The following is a 20,850-nucleotide window of genomic DNA, read 5'->3' as shown; positions in this document are numbered from 1 at the left end:
GGCACCCCCAGCCACAACAAACTCTGCATAATTTGTATCTCTGTGGACACTGATACATAAAGCTGTTGTTTGCTGCTTTAAATTATTTAATTTTATTAATTCTTTCAATTACAAAACCATATGGTACAAAGTATTTGTAAGGATACAAACTGAAGCAAATAAAGAACATTATTTTTGCATGTATTTACTATTGGTTTTTTTAGAGATGTAGGACTGTAGGGCAAACAGGCCCCACAACTAAGAATCATAGTCAAACTGAGCAAAGCACTAAAATTCTCTTTCTATTGATAAATAAAATACGTTGATGAACATCATATGAAACTGAGAACAACAGGCATGGAATGGCCAAAGTCCACACCATACAACTCTTTCATCTTCTCTGCAATGTCTGCAAGCAAATCCAAATCCAAACTGCCTATTACAATGCTCCCAGATTATTTAGTATCCAAAACTCAAATGGGAATTTTTGGTGAGATTGCAAACTGGCCTAGGCCAGACCTATGTCAGCAACTATTTTGACAAACGAACAGTACAGGTGGGCCAGTTCCAGTACTCAGGAAATTTTCTTGGTACCACTTCACTTACTGGCACACTTGAAGTTTATGTACACACAAATGTAAATATTCACCACAGACAGACAAACAAAACCATCCTTCCCAATTCTAACACATTTTAAAAGGTACAAACTTGTGTCAGCTATACCATTTATGAAGATATCAGTAACACCTTCATGTCACAGCAGTCTTTCAAAACTTGCATACATGAAAGGCAGAATTAGCAGTGGATTGCTGATGGTGAAAGGAGCTGATTTGCTTTCCCCACTGTCAGAACATGATACTAAGTTGAATGGACCATTAGTCTGGTAACACACTTTCAGTGTTTTCTAAACTCCAATCTGGTTATTCACAGTGAAAATCTTTCCTACTAGAAATCTCCTCTCTGCCTTGCTTTTGCAATCTTTGATCTTTTCTTCTATTCAAAAGATGTGATGACTTATTGGAAGGATTCATCTATTCATTACTTCAAAACCAGACATTAAATTACTATGGGAGTAAGAATCCACTTGGATTTTGAGAAACCAAGATCCTTAGAAATAACTGCTACCTCTGCATCCTGAATATAGGGTTGCTAGATTGGGGGGAGAGGTGAGGAGTTGGTGTAAAAGTTTCCAAAATCTCTCCATTCACACTAATCAAAGTCGAGACTCAGATTGTTTGTACTGCTGCTCAAATTATCTACACAGACCTACTATACATTCTTCAGCCTGGGAATATGAGACACACACCTGCTGTTATGACAGTTTCATGTGAAAACTAAAATTAAAATTGAAAGGCATATCTATGCTAGGTTTTCACCAAGATAGCAAGAAGAGAAAAGCCATCTGATCCAGAGCAAACAAGAAGTACATTAAGAACATTATACAGAGGAATGGGGTAACAGATAGAAACAAACATGCTAGCAAGTAGGTATTTGGGGCAGGATTTGAAAAGAGAAAGGAGAATAGTACAATGGATTTTCCATTTCCTTTATTTATATTTAAAATAAAAATAAATCACACAAAACCTTATCATGATAGCTAGGTCAAACATTCATACTTAAATATGCTAGAAACAAAAGTGACTGGAATAAGAGTGCTCAAAAGGCTGTGACCTGAGACTGACTCTGAAGCCAGAATGAGGCAGAGATGAGGAACCACAGGTAAAGCAGAAATAGGACTAGAGTGGGAATAGCTTTGTCCATTAGAAAACTGTTCTGTGGAGAAATGTGCATAAGCACTCTTAATTCTGTCATATACTAATTTTTAGTTCTCCTCATTTTGCATGTTAAATAATGTAAGTGTGATTTTTTTGCATGTATTATATATGTACTGACACAATACTGATTGATCAAGTAGATCAAGTGTTGGTTGCTGAAAGAATACCTTCAAACCCAGTGCACTGTATAAAAGCCAGAAAAAATACAAACTTACCTTAAACAAGCAACGACAAACATATTCATACACTGCATGTTTCAATGAGCCAATAAGTGACTTGATTCTTTCTTCTGTGTTATTTGAACCCTAAAAAGAAAGTTTGGATTCCAAAAATTCATATGGAAGTAAAAATCTTTTTATGTATCCTGTAAATTTCAGCAGAATGACACAAACATTCTGGACTCTATGTGGCACTTACTAGTTCTAGAAACATATTATAGAACTCAGTTGTGGCTATCAATGAGTAAATGATGACACAAGAAGTTCATTATGAAGCATTAAGAAATTAACAATTTGGTCTTGAATATTTTGACTGTGAACATTATACAGTATTATATATTAAGTTAAATACATAGAGAACGAGATAACAGCTTCTTCTCCTGAAATTAATATTCTTGAAATCTCATTGTTTATGTTTGCTAAAAAAAATTGCTTATGTACTGAATTACTACATTTAATTACTACATCTAACACTATTGAAAAGGTATGATGGGTACAACAAATTGACATTAAAGGTAGTCAAAAAACTTGTAGCCAAATTTGGTGCAACTGAAGTAAACATTGTAGAATATAGTCAATATACCTTGTCCTTCAAAGGTTACAGATTAGAAGACTAATTATAACAGGAGAAAAGTTAGAGAGCTACATTAAAATAAGAAAGAAAAGGCAGAAAAAAGAAATAGGTAAGGGAGGTAACAGGTAGTATGAGATTTATCAGAAGCAAGTTGTTTCTACCATGCTGCAATTTGAAGAGATGAGGTTATAAAGGAAGACAGTTTGGATTCACAAGTTGATTTGACTAATATATTTCCCGTTTCTAAAAGTCAGGTAGGGAAAAATGAAGAACTGGATAGAGGAGAAGAAAAAAAGGCAACAGCAAAGAAGGCAAAACTAGAAGTTTTTGAGTAACTAAGTAACACAATAGGCAAGAAGAAAAGAAATTATGAAAGACTGTGAAAGTAAGAACAAAAGTTAGCAGTTCATGTTGTGGAAAAGAATAGGTAAAGAACTTCAAAGAGGGCAAGTTCGCATAGTCAGAACAATGTGCCTGGTAATGACTGGAGCTGAAGGAAAGTTGTAAGCACAGATGCCAGAATAAAGAGGAATCCACAAGTGAAATGATGAAAGGGTGGTGAATGCCTTTTTAAAGTGGAAACAAAGAGAAATAAGGTGAATTTTAGAGATCTTGAATAAAAAGAAAATGCATTGTTACTCAGCAAGGGTTTTTAGATCTAAAGAGTGAAGTAACAAGGGATAAATCAGTAATTCTGTTCTTCAGTAAAAAGAATATATCAGCCATTAGAATACAGAAAAGTAAAATTCACATTTTCAACAATATAGGTTGCAACATGTTTACAAATGGTGTAAAAGCAGATAAACTTCTGATCTGCCTTCAGGTAACTGAACCATGTAAAAATATAGGTCTTTTATTCTACCCCTTGTTGAAAGAATTGCACTACTTGCAGATTAGAACATTAATTTATTTAAATGAACTCTCAACAAAATTATAATCAATCTTGTTTTTCTTAATAGACCTTAAGCAAAAAGCAAGACTGAAATTAAATACTAAGAGTTACTTTGTTTTCAGACAGCAACTTTACAATTTATATGTCATGTAAGATCATTAAAAATTGTATCTAAAACACAACAGTTCATCTTTACTACTTATTAAAATTTTCATCATGAGTTACAATACAACATTTTCTAAAAATGTGTACAGCAACTAAAACATTCTAAGGATCAAAGCACGCTGATTCTTCTGCAGCATTAACAGCTGTAGGAAAAGAGAAAGTACCTGGTTGCTTTGCAGAGCCCTTTGGAAAAGCCGCAGGAAAGCCGCCAAACTAAAACGGTACATGTTATTAATTTTGGACAAGTCAGAGATAACAAAGTACATCTTGCTAGCATTCTCCGCTAAAGGGAGATAGGCGTCCCTCTCCTGTGGGTAAAAAAGAAAATACATATATAAATCTCAGTACATTACTGCCATCTCTTGGTTACTGTGTAAACTTTTTTCGTCCCACGGAAATGAATCCCTACGGCACTGAGGCTTCTTCCCATCTTAGAACGTAGCCCAGGACTTCACTGAAAGTTTAAAACTAAACAAATAAGAACACAGAGAAAAGCTGAATAATATGCCACAAAAACAGCATGCCAGATGAACAGCACTACCAGTGATCTAAATTTCTGCAACCACAAGGGATATGTTAAGAACATCCATAAGAGCCGTATTGTTTGCAGTAGGTGGAAAATTTGCTTGGGGAAAATTCCTTTAATTTAGACTGGCAGACTTTAAATTGTGTAGCTATTAACATGTGTAAAACAACGGAATTTAATTACTTAAAATACTTTCTGTACTTGCATATCCCATATATCACAGAATCATAGACTGCAAGGTTGCAAGGGACCTCAAGGATCATCTCGTCTAACCTTTCTAGATACTACTACAGTTTATATGAGACTGCTCAGCACCCTGTCAAGCTGACACTTTAAACTGTAAAAATATCTTTTATGTGTAAAAATATATTTTATTAAAAAAAATAATTTAGTATGTACTGATTTTATAGTTATGTGTATATATATATAATCTCTATAGAGAATATTACTATTCTTAACAGGAAAAAAAACCAGAAATATAAGATTTATATATTCTTCTACCTTATCAAGGGAACTCTGAAGCCTGTGAGATTCAGCAAGTGATTCTTGGATGAGTGCACTACTTGCTTTAGTCTGATTCAAAGATTCAATCAGATCCTTATTTTCGAGGATATTGCCTTGTGATGTTGCTAGTGTCTGTAAAAAAAAGTCATCTGCGTTAGATTAAAAAAAACAAACCCTATTAAGCAACCATTTTTGGAAGCTGTCCTTCTTTCTGACCTGCACATATTTCTGAACCTTTGAATGAATTCATCAAGAGTATTAGAAAGCAGGTGGTCACTCCAACAACTGAGATGTTGTTTTAAAGAAGCATGGAAAATAAAACTAAATACTGCAAAGTTCAATGACTCAGCTACAGATTGAGTTTTGAGGCAGCAGGTCAATCTCCCTGCATCAATAACATTTCAGAAGGCAGAAGGATTTGAGGATCCATTCCTATGGGCATGGAGTACAGTTTCGGTGAAATCCATGTACCAGATACAAACAAAACAGAAATCAGCCCTCTTATAGAGGTGTACAACTGTTTATGAGCATACTTACTTTCACTAAAATTAAAAGGTAAACTGAAATTTACAATATTAATTTTAAATACAAGAAAGGAAAATGTTAACCATGAAGAATATTACAGTTCATTGCTAGTAAGAAACCACTGTGGAAGTTTAAAGTCTTAAATCTCAACAAATCTTTCAACTTTCTATTGGGAATCTTTCTTTCAGTTGTTTTATTTTCTTTCACAACACAGAATTATTTCTCAGCTTTAGAAAGTATAATCTGACATGATGCACAAGCTTAAAAACGTGGCTTTATAAAAAAACATAATTTGAAAAAGAAACTGTAAATTTTAACAAAGTTTTCCCTTTTTTAATGCATTGAATTTAATAAAATTTCTAATCGATCTTAACCAACCTAAATCTAGCCCAACAATTCGTACGTTTAACTTAGACAGTGATTAATATATTGAAATACTACAGTTTCATGACAGGTTTATTGATCTAACAGATGCAAAACAGGTATATTTATTTTACCTCCAAAAGAGATTCCTCAAGCTTAGCTAACTGTATCTTCTTATCTTCTTCTTGTTGTAACAGTTTTGTCTTCTGTTCTTCCAAATCAGGCTTTTCATGCTGAATTGTTAAAGCCAAAAGCTAAAAGGAAAGGAGACTATTCAACAGGATGAAACACACTCTTAACATTTCATAATATATACATTCATAATTTATATAGCAAAATATATATTCAATAATCGTATGGCAATATTGAGTCTTTATTTTTGAAAGTAGACTTCTGAGGGTTTACTCAGTAGCACCAGACATCCAACAGCTTTAACTCTAGGTAGACATCCAGGACTTGCAGTGGTAAGTGTAACCCAGAAGCTACTGTGAACCATGCCCTCGAGCATAATGGCAGATGCAAGTCAGGTGAGATACTCAAGGACACCTCAAAAGGCACAGGATCACTTTAAGGACACTCATTTACACCCTTTTATGCTGAGACCTAAATGTTTGCAGCTCTAATCTGAATCACATCTGTGTTTCAATGATTGGCAGTTATCATGGGTGTGCATACTGTTATCAGATATAAAAAGAAGTATGTAATAGAAACCACAAACTGGCAAGAATGGCAGCAAAATTCTTTCCAGCAAGTCTACTAAAAGACTCTCCTGCCAACAGAGAGAGAAAACAAAACAAAAAGCTATATTTTTTTTTCTGTATTTCCATTTAAACAGGTCCAGTTCATTTGGTTACATTGTATGATGTCAATTCCCTATCTTCAGTGGAGGGAGGAAATCCCCATGCTCATCTATGCTTCACATTTTGAATTCTACGTTACTTATCAACATCTTATTTTCATCCTATTCCAAGCTTCTTGTTAGATTGGAAAAACTTGTTTCATACCAAATAAAGAGGTTTTTTTCTTCCTTTAATTAATCTCTTTTCTTTTTTTTTACTTTCCTCCATCTGTACACATTTTGCTTCCTAAACACTATAGAAAAAAAACCCAAAAGCATCTTGAAGGAAGCAAAATATACAGCTTTTGGGTTTAATTACATTTTCCCAGTACACCAAGTATCTATATGCTAGCATTACTCTAACTAGGACACTGGAGAGCAATAACAGAAATGTTTCCATTGTACCATAAATGCATCTTGAACAGAAACTTAGCAATTAATCTGTTGTGACTGAAGTTAATGACACAGTTTCCATTTCCTCTGCTGTACTCACTACTTGGCTCCGAAGTGCATAAAAACAAGATTTTAAAATTTAAATTTAATTTCAGCATAGATTTTAATAATTTATATTTGTATGCTAGAAAATATCTCCATGACGATTAATGTAAACTTCACCACAGCCTTATTCCAGAAGCTGGATGTAGATACAAATGTCTGCTATATGTACATTATTTTTATTCTAAATGCTTACCTGTCCCCTTAAGCCACTTCCTGTTGTGGTAAAGTTTACTTCTGTAACAATAGAAGAAGCATCAGGTGGAATGAAAGGATTTGGGTTCCTTGTCGACAGAAAAAGTCGGAACTCTTCATTATAATCTATCATTTTTTCACCTATTTGTATAGCGTAACGGGGCCCTGTAAATAATAAATAGATGCTATATTCACTCTTATTGGAACACTCTAGAATTATCTGAAAAGAATGGTATTTTTGTAATACCGTATGACCAATAGATGCAAATATACTTTACAAATTTATTTATAAATCGTTTGGAAAGAAAAACAAATTTAAAAAATGTAAGGCACATTACCTATTTTTCACTGTCAAGACAAAATTGCAAATAACATAGCACTAGTGCAGGAAAGTTACACAGTGAGAATATTTAATATTTAATACAGCAGAGTAGTTTAATTAGCCTTACCGACTACAAAAAAAACCCTTAAATGACAATAAATGCACTTGAAGTAAAAGCAATACTAATGATTCTTTGAGATCTTAAAATAATTAATAGGTGATAAAACACCACAGAAAACGCACTAAAGAATTCCCTGTTTATGTAAAGAAACCTGTCATAATTTAAACATATCCATTTACATTTCCACATAGGTATATTACTCTATCAAAACACATTAGATAACTGAGATGGCTCAGCATTTTCTGAATGTGACTCAAATCCATTAGATTTCAGCTCTGAAATATGTGACTCAAATCCATTAGATTTCAGCTCTGGATCTACTACATATATTTGTAGAAGGTTGATGTTGCTGTACAATCATAATTCTATTAAAAAAACACTTTCTATAACTGTTACAGAGAAAGTCTGTGAAACTACGGATGCTACAATATCTAGTCATTAGGTTGAAAGCAAAATACTCCATTAAGAATTATCCCATATTTTTTTTCTTATTCTAAACACATTTATTTAATCACACCATGAAAGAAAATTAATTTATTACATTTCTGCTTTTATTATTTCAATCTCTGTTCATACTCCCAATATTTTGAAATTTATCAATATGCTTGTCACAGATTGAAGCTATGTGTGTGCTCTCTCAGCACCCCCTTTCCACCACAGGTTTCCACTCTAGCAGGGTCAGGAAAAAATAGACTCAGACAATCACATGACTAGAGTAAGATTTTGCCTCCTACTAAAAAAAGACAGAAATATAAGATGAAAAGTTTCAAAGTGAACATTTCTTTTACAGAGACATTTCTGAGGTGGCATACTTGGGTGCTTCTCTGTTTTTAGCACTAGGAGCAGATTAGAAATGCTCTAAGTATAAATCTCTTGCTAAAACATTGGTAGAGATGAAAAATCACATCCCGATTTTGCTTCTGTGCCAAGGATCAGAATAAATTTTAGGCCTATGCTGTAAAAATGTCAAACAGAAAATGGAAGCTATACCAAGTCAAATTTATTGCAGCATATATATTCACATTTCTCTTCATGTTTCACTTCATGTAATGAAAAGATACACATTCATCATGAGCAAAATGATGCAGACAGGCACCTCCACATTTTTAACAAAGAGAATGGGTGTGTGCTTGCTTGTGAAATGACTGAAAAGATTCAAATAGTGACCCATTCCCCTTTTTCACAAACCAGCTTCCTAATTTGGACTTATCACTCCCTAGCACAGACCTAGCACTATCATAGCTCATTAACATGCAAAAGAGGATGCCTGAGCATTATAAGCAATGAATAAACTAGTATACTTAACTTAAATCTGCTTTCACCACTGTCTGCAGACATATTAATATCTTCATTTGATTTCTTGAGTAAAGCCTTTGACACAGTTTCTCACAGCATTCTCCTGGAGAAACTGACTTCTCATGGCTTGAACAGGCATACACTCCACTGATTAAAAATCTGACTGGATGGCCAGGCCCAAAGAGTTGTGATGAAGTTAAATCCAGCTGGTGGCTGGTCACCAGTGGTGTTCCCCAGGGCTCAGTGTTGGGGCCAGATCTCTTTAAAATCTTTATCAATGATCTAGCAGAAAAGACCTGGGGGTGTTGGTCAACAGTCAACTGAATATGAGCCAACAATGTACCCTTGTTAAGGTTAAAGGTTTGCTCTTTTCTTTTTATTGTATCAGTTAGGGAATCTCCTTTCACTGAATTCCCCCATTTTGCTGATGTCTGTGAACCCCCCTTCCAAAGACACATCTAGGACAGACCTGTGTACCTTCTTTAGTTTCAGACAAACAAAAAATAAACAGCAACACCAACATTCTAAAACTTGGATTTCTAACCACAACCAGTTGTGCGATTTCTGTTTCTGTGGTCTCTTTAAGGCCCAAGTTTCTAAGTAAAAGTAGGGTGTTTGAAATTATCACTAGAAAATACCTTAACATTTAAAACGTGAAGAGTTGATAAAAACACTTTCTTCTAATTATATTAAAAAAGCTTTAAATAATTGTTAATATTTTTTGTCTTAATAAACAAGAACATATCTCAAATTTCTTTCATGTACTGAAGTGTTAGTAGAAGGTTAATGTTAAAAGGGAAAAAAACTACACAATATACATGTTTTCATAAAAACTGAGCTTTCTATTATATATATAGGTCTAACCTACAAAAGCTTTGAGAAAGCATTTATAAAGATCTTGGTCATTTACCTTGAGCAACAAGATCTTTTCTTAGCAAGGGGTAAAGTACAGGCTCCACTCCATCCATTTCCTGTATAATGAGCGTTTTTCCAAATCTCACTGCCAGCTCAAGAGCAGTTAGGAAGTTAGTGTCCTGGGCAAATAAAAACAAATTTCTGTGATTCATGGTTGTTGTTTTTTTTGGTTTTTTTTAAATATGAACACTTCAGAACAAACAGAAAGGCATTGTATCAGAAGTCTAAACCTAAAAATCAGTAGTATCGCTGAAAAATTCTGTTCAAAGCATGCTTTGATACTTCAGGTTTTATTCACAATTAATTCAAATAAGTTTGAGCTATTCAGCTACTGACATAAAGGTAACCTATCTAACATCCCTAGCTCTCCAAGTGCTGCACCAGAAGAGAGCAGGTCTGTCACAGGTCTTGTGAAACACACCTGCCAGGCGTACCTGAAAGACCTGGCTCATTTACACACCTCATGTGCTAATATTAGGTAGCTATGTCTCAAAACTGAGCAAAGACCTAAGGACAGAATTCATATAATATGCATTTAGGTGTCTAAACATGAATGTATTACTTAAGATTCTATTACAGTCAATAGAGATCCTAGAAAATGCAGACAACAGAGCCTAAAAGGTAATCAAGCCAATCAGCTGGCAAGGGAATAATTCAGTTACCCCAAGGTACGTATCTAGTACCATCACAGAGTACCTAAAAGGCCTGTGCAGAGCTGGTAAAGATCTGTGGAGACCTACATTTGTTGAAACGGTATCTTCAGGCCAGGTGGGGTTCAATAGGGGACTTCTGAATGGCACTAGATGCCTGCCTATATGTGTGCAACTGAGCTAAGCCTCACCACCCATATAAACAGTGACACGTAAACAATTAACCTTAGGTATCCCTATCAAAACTGAAATCAAATCTACTATTTCCAATGCAGATAATACAACACAAAAGTTATAGGGAAAAAGTGTATACATCAAATCCCTTCACAAACTGCTCTCTGAAGCCTGGAATAGGGCAAGCTCAAGCAGAACAGAATTATAAGACCTAGGGTAAATACTGCACCTGTTGGTTAATAACTTCCAAACGTGATTCCTTCAAATGTGTCTTCAACCATTCAGTAGCACGGAAAGAAGGATCAATCAAAAATGGACAAACTTTACTCTATGGAAAACAAACAAACAAACAAACTTTTTTTTTTTTTTTACAGGAATGTATTTTGTTTAAGAATCAAATTGAATGGAATCCTTTTTTAATTCTCCAAATTGATGGTAAAGTAATTTTAATTTTTTTTTTTTTTTTCTGATGTTCAGATGGAGCCTCCCTTGTTTCAGTTTGTGTCCATTGTCTCTAGTCCTGTCAGTGGATGCCACTGAAAAGAGCCAGACTGTTCCCTTTGCACCCTTCCTTCAGGTATTTATAGACATGGATAAGATCCCCCTGAGGCTTCTCTTCTCCAGGCTGAAGAGTCCCAGCACTCAGCCTTTCATCAGATGAGATACTCCAGTGCCTTAATCATCTCTTTGGCCTTTCGCTGGACTCTCTGCAGTACATCCATGTCTCTTGCACCGAGCAGACCAGCACTGGACACAGCACTCCAGGTGTCGCCTCATCAGTGCAGAATAGAGGGGAAGAATCACCTGCCCTGACCTGCTGCCAACACTTTGCCTGAAGCAGCCCTGGACACCATTAGCCTTCTTTTGGGCAAGGGCCCATTACTGACTCATGTACAACCCAGTGTCTACCAGGACCCTTTTCTGCAAATCTGCTTTGCAGCTGTGTGATCTCCAGCATGTGTTGGTACATGAGGCTGTTCTTCCCGAGGTGCAGGAGTTTGCAATTCTCCTTGTTGAACTTCATAAGGTTCCTGGCAGCCCATTTTTCCACCCTGTCAAGCTCTGCATGGTAGCTTGACCCCTCTAGTGTACTAAACACTCCCCCCATCTTTGTGTCATCAGCAAACCTGCTGAGGGTTTAAACATGAATTTTCAGCAGTTCTCTGGATCAGTCTGATAGAAGAACATTTTCAGGGTTGTCTCCGTTTTTTTAGTTACTGTGTCCCACTGTTCCAAACTGAGTAACTACACAGATCTCAAACTGAAGAGTTTTTTAATCAAACTGAGAAAGGAATAACTAGACCTAATATCAAGATGGTACAGCAAGATAAATCTAAATTGGAAAGAAAGCTGTAACTGATTTGAGAGAATCATCAATCAACGAGCAAATGTAGATGCTCTTCATGGCGTTGATTCTTTCCTTTCTAGCAGATCTAATAAATGACTGCATTATAACTACAATATTATGTACATAATTATGCGATTGCATATATATTTTTATATATGAATAAACTGAGTCATTATTATAAACGTACTATATTTATTTTTTTCTCAAGTATTGTTTGCTACTGGCCTTAAGTGAACATATATTACAGAGCTAATCTGATAAAATCTGAAGGTTTAAAAAATCCAGATATTTTGAAAGATACCTGCATTTTCCTTTTTCTGAGAAATAAATTAAAAAAGTATTAGAAATTATAAGTCAAAGTAAACAAATATAGGACATAATCTTCCACTCAGTGTATTGGTGTCAATGATTATTCACACTTCAAGCCTGAATAGACTGATACCAGGTTTTGGCTGCTTGACATTCGGAAGAAAACTGTAAAAGAATAATAAAAACTTGTATTTTCTTAAATTGTTGGGTTTTTTTCCCTTTTGCTACAGAATATCCAGAGTTACATAAATATTTGTTTCCCTTTGTGTGTTCTGTGGTGCTAATATGAGAACACAAAGGAAATAGTTCAAAACTCAAAAAAATGCCATGGTAATGAATTTCGTAGAAACTGAAATACTTCCAAGAAAAGACCAAAAACCCCTTTACCTGCAAGATGACAAGAGCATTTTCTATTGAAAGGTCATCTGAAGGTAAACTTTCACTCTTCCAAACTAACTCCTCACTTTCTGTACACAGGAACCGCCGTAAATTGAACTCTGATAAATGAAAGAGTGCAAGTTTGTGCTAGGATTTGTAGTCTGCAAAATTTTTAAGCATTTATCACTCTATATACAATGAAGATTCTAACACAGTGCAAGTTTGTAGATGTACCTTAAATATATCATTTTTATGCTTAAGCTTGTAACTATTAACTATATGATGGTATTAGAAAATATTTAATGCTGTTACTAATGCATTAAAATTATTACTGAAAAAGCATAAGTATTAAAAATGCATTGGCAGATTTGCAACAGTTAATGTGAATACTTTCATTCATTTTAACTTTCATTTTTTAGTGAGGACTATGGAGCTAAATCTCAATTTTTAAGTATTTATAATCTTAGTAATTAATAGAGCAATCCTAAGAAACAGTCTGTGTTTACAAGTATTTACTGAATAAGAAAATATTGACACTTTTTTTGAGACTGTTCATTAGAACTCACTAGAATTTCGCACTTCCTCAATTAACCTTAATTATTTACACTCGCAGACACATTCAGACACAATCTTACTTTCTAGGCCTGCTGATTTGGTCCATTCATCCAAGCTGGTTCTCCTCTGATCCTCAGGAGCAGCAGAAAGATAGGTAATAAAGGCAGCTGCTAACTGAGCTCTTTTAGGCAACGTAGCCAGCTCATCTGTTATCTCTGACACCTTCAAATAAAGAAGTAAAGCATGTATAGGTGTGTTGCAAACAAAATCTATGTGAATATTTCTCATCAGTTACCAAAATGCCAGAATTTAGTTTGCCTGTCATTGAGAATACAGTTGAGACAGTGTCTCTTCCTGCATTTAAGATATCTATACCTAGCTAAGCCACAGCAACATACATCTGAAAGTTAGGAAAAAGTTCTTTTTACCTCTGGGCTAGAAGTTAGACAGATGTTTATGAGAATTCAGCAACTAAAAATCAATTAATTTGATGAACAATTCAACTTATAACTTGTAAGCAACTGAGTTAATAGTATTATAGTAACAAAAAAAAAAAATGTGACCTAGTCACAGTCAGCTATGGAATACATGTAGACTAACTTAGAACTCATCTCTGCTTTGAAGTTCCAGTACTTTGGAGAATAATACAGTGTATGAAAATACTCTGGAGTTTAAACATATCAAAAACTTACTACAGCAGATGGAATACGTTGTAAGGCTACTTTCAGTGGAAAATCTTCCACTTATTTCCATTATGCTGGTCCACCTACAAGAAGGGTTCATCTAAACCTAACTTTCATTCTTCAAAATTTAGGGATTTAGTTTAATTGTTTAGGGTTTAGTCAGTGTCAATGGAGAGACAGGACTGTGTCTCTCAACAGGGAGATTTTTTTCATTTTAAGACACTCAAGAAAGCTTGGTATTGCATTCTGGAGGTGACAGCTATTTTCACCTTGACATTTTCCTTTCTGCCTCAGAGTGAAGAAGGGCCCGTGTGTCCAAAGACTTGCTAGTTTATCCCAAATCATTTGAGCAAATAAGATATGCTCACTTTCCCTTCTTTAGAAGCAGAAAAGTTCCAAACACGTAAGCAAAGATTTCAAAAGCAACCCAACATTTTGGGTAGGTTAATATTTGAATTGTCAACATTGATGCCATAAAGGAGACATGTTGTAAGACTGATTTTTTAACACTTTCATAAATCTGTCCTTTTGATTGTACCTCAACTTGGACAATCCAACTGCTGACATAATATCACATTATTATTATGATTGAAAAATGTCAAAGAATGTTGTATGTTCTACATTAAATACTGGGAGAGGTCTACACAATGTGTAACTGTGATATATGCAAGGTAACTTGTACAGTGAAGCAAGAAAAGTAATCAAATAAATGTACATTTAGGAGACATGCAGAATGGCAATAACTCATATTTCTCCAAATAATGCCAAAAAATGTATTTTTTAATTATCAGCTATGAGATGCATTTATGAAAATTTTCATTAACCTGGGTGCTCCATCTTTTGTGCTCTCTGTCGAGTTGATTTATCAGTACCTCTGCAGCCTTCAGTGTTTTCTGAGCTTTACTTAGTTCTGCTTCAAGTTTTGCTGCTTCTGTTGTTCTACTCTGGAACCTGTAAAACAACTACAGTTTGTAATTGCTATCACAAACTTCTAAATTATTTTCAAGGTAGTTTAACTGATTTAATTTGTAATTAATTCCTCGCTTACACTTTATGAAGAACATAATTACAATTGTTGTTTATAGCTTCTGCTTCTAATTGACAGACAAGCTTGTTAGACTTGTAGCTAACAAAATTTAGATAGATGCACAGATGAGATTTAAAAATACATTTGCAATAGAGACTGCAAAATCATTCCTTTTTCTACTTAAATGGCCTGACTTAATTGCAGTGATTTTGTTCTGTTCTGTATCTATTCAGGTAACAGTGGGCTCCATGCCATACCATACATTTGTAATTTTTTTTGGTAAATCTAATCTATGAAAGCTTTACAGGACTATACTGCTAATTCACACAGATGACCCCAGTTCAATGCACAGTACTCTATTTTGTAAACTACTATGAAGCAAGAACATGACCCAAACAACTGGCAAAGTTTAGTTATTACTCTATAATGTTAATATCTAATTAGCTTAAATCATATTTAATTAAAATAATAAAAGCATTTAATATTTCACCTTTTTAAGTAATATATTTTGCTATTAAAGTATACAGTATCTAATTAATGTGAGACATCACTATATATATATATTAAATCTCCATTTATTTATTTTTTGCAGACTACAAAACATTACTTTTAGCAATATGAACATACGTCAGGTTGTAAATTATCTCCTATACTAACTACATAATAGAAGCAAAAGACTTTGATTAAACTGAATTTGGAGATAGTATAAAGGTTCACAACAGCAATTTTTATGCCACCATGAGTCATGCACTTGATGAGATGAAAAAAAAAAAAAAAAAGAGATAGCTAATTAGCTGTCAGAAAAATAGGCCAACTTAAAAGAACTGCCTTTATTCAAACTGATCAGCAGAAGTCTTGTACAGTAATGTTTCCAGAGTCCTAAGGAGACATCCAAATCCTCTTAGATTTAAAATATTAAAGACATACTGCTTATCTTTGATATCTACAATGTCTACACTGAAGGCTTCCAACAGTCAGTAGTGAGAAGCAGGTACTTCTAAAGAGCATTTCATCTGATAGATGAGATGAACTATATTCCAACAGTATATATTTATCACCACAAACAGTATATATTTGTAGCCTAACTATCGCTACTTGTGACGTAAGTATCTTGCAGAGCAGGGAGCTACATTTGGTCACATTTCATTTTCCATACTGTAAAATCATCAAGTTTTATTTATATCTTGAAAGAAGCAAACCCAACTTACTTATCTCTCAGTTCTGTTACTTTTTGACCAACAGAGTTCAGAAGATCTTCTAACTTCTTTTTTCTGTCTTGAGCTTTCTTGAGGTTACTACAAAAACAACACATTTTTTAAGACCATGGCTTCAAAGGGAAAAAAAAAAAGAGTAAATGTAACAGAAAAGTCATTTACACAGAGACAGTTCAGAAACAGCTCACTCTTGTGGTTTCTATTAATAAAAATCTGTTTCTACGTGTAAAAGTTTTCACTACTTCTCATCACATAACTTTACAAAGGGAAGCCCTACACTACTCAAATGTATTCTTGAAGATCAGAATAAATTTTTCCAATACTGAATTTCAAGACCTGGCAAAACAGTCAGTATAGATTTCTCAGATCATGGATGGTCTTAAGCATATGTAGTACCTTTTAGACCCTGAAGAAAAATTGACTATGCTTGGTATGTAACTGAAAAAAGAGGAACTGCACATCTCATAAAACAATGTGGGTTTCACAGACAGAATATATTTTAAGCATACTTATGATGTTTATTGCTCCCTGACACATTTCAGCTAAGACAGGTAACATGACCGGCCAAAAAATATCCAAGGCACAGCTTTGGGAAAAAAAAAAATATTGCACACTTACTTTTTCTGTCTCAGCACAAATATTTTACTACTTACGGATAAGGCACAGTTTCTAATACCTTTTGTTTTTAATAAACTTTAATTTTTTCTTGGTGGAGGAATCCCAGTTACATCGGAATTAAGAACATTTATTTTGTAAGTGTCTAACTTACGTTTCCAAGCCAGCTTTTTCTTTTTCCAAAGGCTGAATTCGCTCTAGGACATGGGAATACTGGACATTGGCATTCACCCAAGCTGCTAATGGAGCAGCTGCAGCACTGGCTCGTTTAGCATTCTGAAAGATTCAGGAAGCGTTACAGTAAAGTCCTTTAAGTACAACATAGAAGAGATACAGGATAAAAACTTGCAATAGATTTACAAGTTATTAACTTAAATATGCCAATTAGTCAGCTCTTCTACTGAACAAAACTTTTAAAATTTTGCTAAGAAACTATGTTATAGGCCACCAATTTGTACAAAAGAAATACTGGGTATCTTCACAAAGCTTCACAGAAGTTAACAAGTTTTAAAATCATAGAATCACGGAATCTCAGAATGGTTTGATGGAAGAGACCTTTAAGATCATCTAGTTCCAACCCTCTTGCATTGCAGGGACACCTCCCATTAGACCAGGTTGCTCAAGGCCCCATCCAACGTGGCTCTGAACACTTCCAGGGATGGGGTACTTGCAACTTCCCTGGGCAACCAGTTCCAGTATCTCACCACCCTCACAGGAAAGCATTTATTCCTAATATCCAATATAAATCTACCCTCTTTCAGTTTGAAATCCTTCCCTCGCATCCTTTTACTACAAGCCCTTGTAAACAGACTCTCCCCAGCTTTCCCTTCAAGTTCTGGAAAGCTGCTTTAAGGTCTCCCCAGAGCCTTCCCTTCTCCAGGCTGAACAGCCCCAACTCCCTCAGAGCATAGGAAAAGTGCTACAGCCCTTTGATCATTTTTTGGCCCTCCTCTGGACTCACTCCAATTGTTCCATGTCCTTATTGTGCTGGGGGCTCCAGAACTGGACACAGTACTCCAGGTGGGATCTCACAAGAGCAGAGGGGGAGAATCCCCTCCCTCGACCTGCTGGCCATGCTTCTTTTGATGCAGTCTAGGACATAGTTGGCTATCTGGGCTTCAAGCACACACTGCCAGCTCATGTAATTCTTAATCCATTCTCCACCCAACCTGTAACTGTGCTAGAGAATGCCCCAACCCACATGCAGACCCACATGTTGAACTTCATGAGATTGGCATAGGCCCATCACTCAAGCCTGTCAAGGTCCCTCTGGATGGCATTCCCTTCCCTCCAGCATGTTGACTGCACCACACAGCTTGGAGCGATCAGCAAACTTGCTGAAGGTGCACTCAATTTCACTGTCTATGTTGTCAACAGAGATTAATAAATTAATATTTCATCAGTATGTTCCTTCTCAGGGAACTACAACATTCTTTTAAAAATAAAGAACTAGTACATAAGAATTCCTTTTTTGAGTTAGTGCCAAATCAATTCTCAATTATCACCCATACATACAGCCCCTTTTTTTTAAATTAAGTATACTCTTAAGACTCTTACTGCTAGGAGGAGGCCAAGAGCCAGTGACATTTTCTTGATCTGAGTTCTAAATTATACAAGTGACAAAAATCTAAGATAACTTGACTCCATAATGATTTCTCATTCTACCACTTCTTAGTCACCAAAAAAAATCTGTTACCAACAGTAACAACAGTAATGTCTGCTATACTTTTATCTCTTTACACTGACAAATTCTGTAACCAGAATTAATCACTTTTTCTCTAAGTTCATTCTAAAAATGGCAAATCAGACAACCATACGTCTTTTTTTTTTTTTTTCTGCCTTTATGTCTTCTTTACATTTACATACTGAATCAGGAATTACCTTTGGATCAAAAGATGCTCTGTTTTTAGAAAGAAGTTCTTCAACACTCTCTCGTATTTCTTTTGGAATATTACGAGCATCAAAAGTTGCTATATCCTCCCTTACGCCTCTTTTGGCCAAGAAACTGTAAAAAGAATTAAATAAGTAAGTAAAGAAGAAACAAATGATAAAGAGGTTATTTCCCCATGAATCCAAAGAATTCTGCACATGCATTACTCCTGAATATCACAGAACATATTACAAACTGTGAACTAATGTTTAAGTTTAAAGCTTAAACATAATCCTCACCTCTTCATGCTCACCCACGATGTATCAAAAATCCCCATCAGCCGTAAAACTCCCTCTAGTATGTCTCTGATTATGTCAGGGGGCATCCGTAGTGACCGGATTTCTGACAAAGACTCTGGCTTTATATTTCCAACAGCTAATTTAGCTTCATTAACCAGTGGCTTAAAACATAAAAACACATTAAAAATAGGTGAGGATACAAGTAACCAAACATTTGCCATTTCAGTTTCCGTAACATTTTTCTTTTTACATAATTACCTACCAAACAGCCACTGATGCAAAAAATGTGTCATGTGGTTATTAAAGTGGTAATAAATACGTTTTCATATAAAACAGCATAGCATAATCCTGACATTCTCTAACTTTTCATTTAACACTGTAATTGAAAAATGTTATATAGATATTAGTATCCATCATGTTTGTTTGTTCTTTTGTTGCTTAAAAGCTCATTGTGATACAGATATGCTTTAATAATTATGCTAATTAGTATTTCTAGGCATGCCTGAGGATATCTTTGTAAAGATTCGTGTAAGTACAGGTCATAAAAGCTTTCTGTTTTCAATAGCTAAACAAATCCAGACAACCTTTGCCCTTAGCAACAAACAGAAGAAAATTAAAGATTAACATTCAAGACCGTGTCCACCTTGCACCTCCTTCATATTTATCGAAGACCAGAGAAAGAGATTTACCCTAACCTAATAGTTCTACGTCACCTTCAATATAAGGATACAATTCCTTGGTGCTTATGATGTTTAAAAGGAAATAAATCAAGTTGCTCTACTTTTTATTCTTTAGAACAATTTTAAAACTCATGGGATGAAAATTATAGACTAAAAGCAATGATTAAACACACCTACTTCCCCAAAAAATCTGATGCTCAATGGCTGTAAGGTCTCTTAAACAAGAAGTTTGCTATAATGCCATTAGGTTATATATTTTTTAGAATTTAGTAATGACTGGAAATTATCTCTCATTAAATATTGCCATTCAGCTGATAGTACTGAGGTCTATGATATTTATTAGAATGACCAAAGTGGAGTACTGTAGTTCATCTATGCAAGACACAAGTAATTGAAAAACATTTGTGAAGTCTGAAGAACTCAGCTGTAGACCATGGCAGAGTAGAAACAGTAACTGCTTTGGCCTGAAAATTATTTCTGTAATTAAGATCTAATAGAACACAAATGCCAAAATGACAATCCAAATCTGGCAAACTGAATAGCGTTTTCTAGCGCACAAAAGTTTTAATACCAAAATAATTAGGCACAAAATCTAAGAAATGCAGGGATATATTTTGCAGACTCATTTTTCATGACAGGACTTGTACAGGTCAAATAAAAGCAGACTGAAAGATTTTATTTTTCCTCATCAGCTTTTACCTGAACCTCTTTCAGCTCATTGTCAATTTTTATTTTTCTTTCTTCTATTTCTGCAGCTTCTTCTGCTATCCGGTGTTTTATTTTTTCCATTTCTGTTTTTTGCTCACTAGCACTCTGTAAAAGAAGAATACCCTTAGTGTTCAAATTTACACAGATTTTATTACTTTAGGTCTCTTATTACTCTTAATCTTGATTATAATATAGTTTACACAATACCAATTTCAATTTGATATTACATGTATTGACTAGATAACTTGTTATACTGTGTCTCCTTCCCTTTATCACACACAAGATTTGTACCTCTAATTTTGAGGTTCATTGTGACCTTTTTTCTCCTTGTCTCTGATTTTTCCATTCCTTAGAAAGATATCAGTTCCCTTTCAAAATGCTACAAGTGAGACCCTCTTACTACATTTCAAAGTAATACCTTCCTGCCATTGTCTTTGTAGCTGCTCACGTTTCTGTTTCTTTCATGACACCATGAAAACTCTTATTTTCTATAATGTTCATAAAAGCAGCAGTTGTGTTGGAACTACAGCCTATTAGCCTCAAAAATACTAATATATTATGTACTTGTAAATTTGCACCCATCTGTTTGGAAGGATAACTGCCATGTCCCACACATATATTGTAAGCTGTTTTGGTT

The 20,850-nt window shown here is 34.8% G+C and overlaps 1 protein-coding gene across 1 annotated transcript in view; it reads right to left on the bottom strand.

Moving 5' to 3' along the window:
• The window catches only part of DYNC2H1 (dynein, cytoplasmic 2, heavy chain 1), a 157,499-nt gene that overhangs the window by 78,150 nt on the left and 58,499 nt on the right, over positions 1-20,850 (bottom strand). The window contains exons 56-70 of the mRNA XM_009999379.1: positions 20,205-20,318; positions 18,826-18,986; positions 18,538-18,661; positions 16,811-16,932; positions 16,036-16,122; positions 14,625-14,751; positions 13,198-13,339; positions 12,572-12,681; positions 10,757-10,855; positions 9,699-9,822; positions 7,051-7,214; positions 5,656-5,775; positions 4,631-4,765; positions 3,768-3,911; positions 1,970-2,059 (exon numbers count right to left, since the gene is read on the bottom strand). Of these exons, the coding sequence (XP_009997681.1) occupies positions 1,970-2,059; positions 3,768-3,911; positions 4,631-4,765; positions 5,656-5,775; positions 7,051-7,214; positions 9,699-9,822; positions 10,757-10,855; positions 12,572-12,681; positions 13,198-13,339; positions 14,625-14,751; positions 16,036-16,122; positions 16,811-16,932; positions 18,538-18,661; positions 18,826-18,986; positions 20,205-20,318 (1,863 nt within the window). The remainder of the gene's footprint in view (positions 1-1,969; positions 2,060-3,767; positions 3,912-4,630; positions 4,766-5,655; positions 5,776-7,050; positions 7,215-9,698; positions 9,823-10,756; positions 10,856-12,571; positions 12,682-13,197; positions 13,340-14,624; positions 14,752-16,035; positions 16,123-16,810; positions 16,933-18,537; positions 18,662-18,825; positions 18,987-20,204; positions 20,319-20,850) is intronic.

The sequence above is a fragment of the Chaetura pelagica genome, unplaced genomic scaffold (genome assembly GCF_000747805.2).
Source record: "Chaetura pelagica isolate M959 unplaced genomic scaffold, ChaPel_1.0 scaffold85, whole genome shotgun sequence".
Taxonomy (NCBI): domain Eukaryota; kingdom Metazoa; phylum Chordata; class Aves; order Apodiformes; family Apodidae; genus Chaetura; species Chaetura pelagica.
This window is presented reverse-complemented; position numbering and strand designations above follow the sequence as displayed.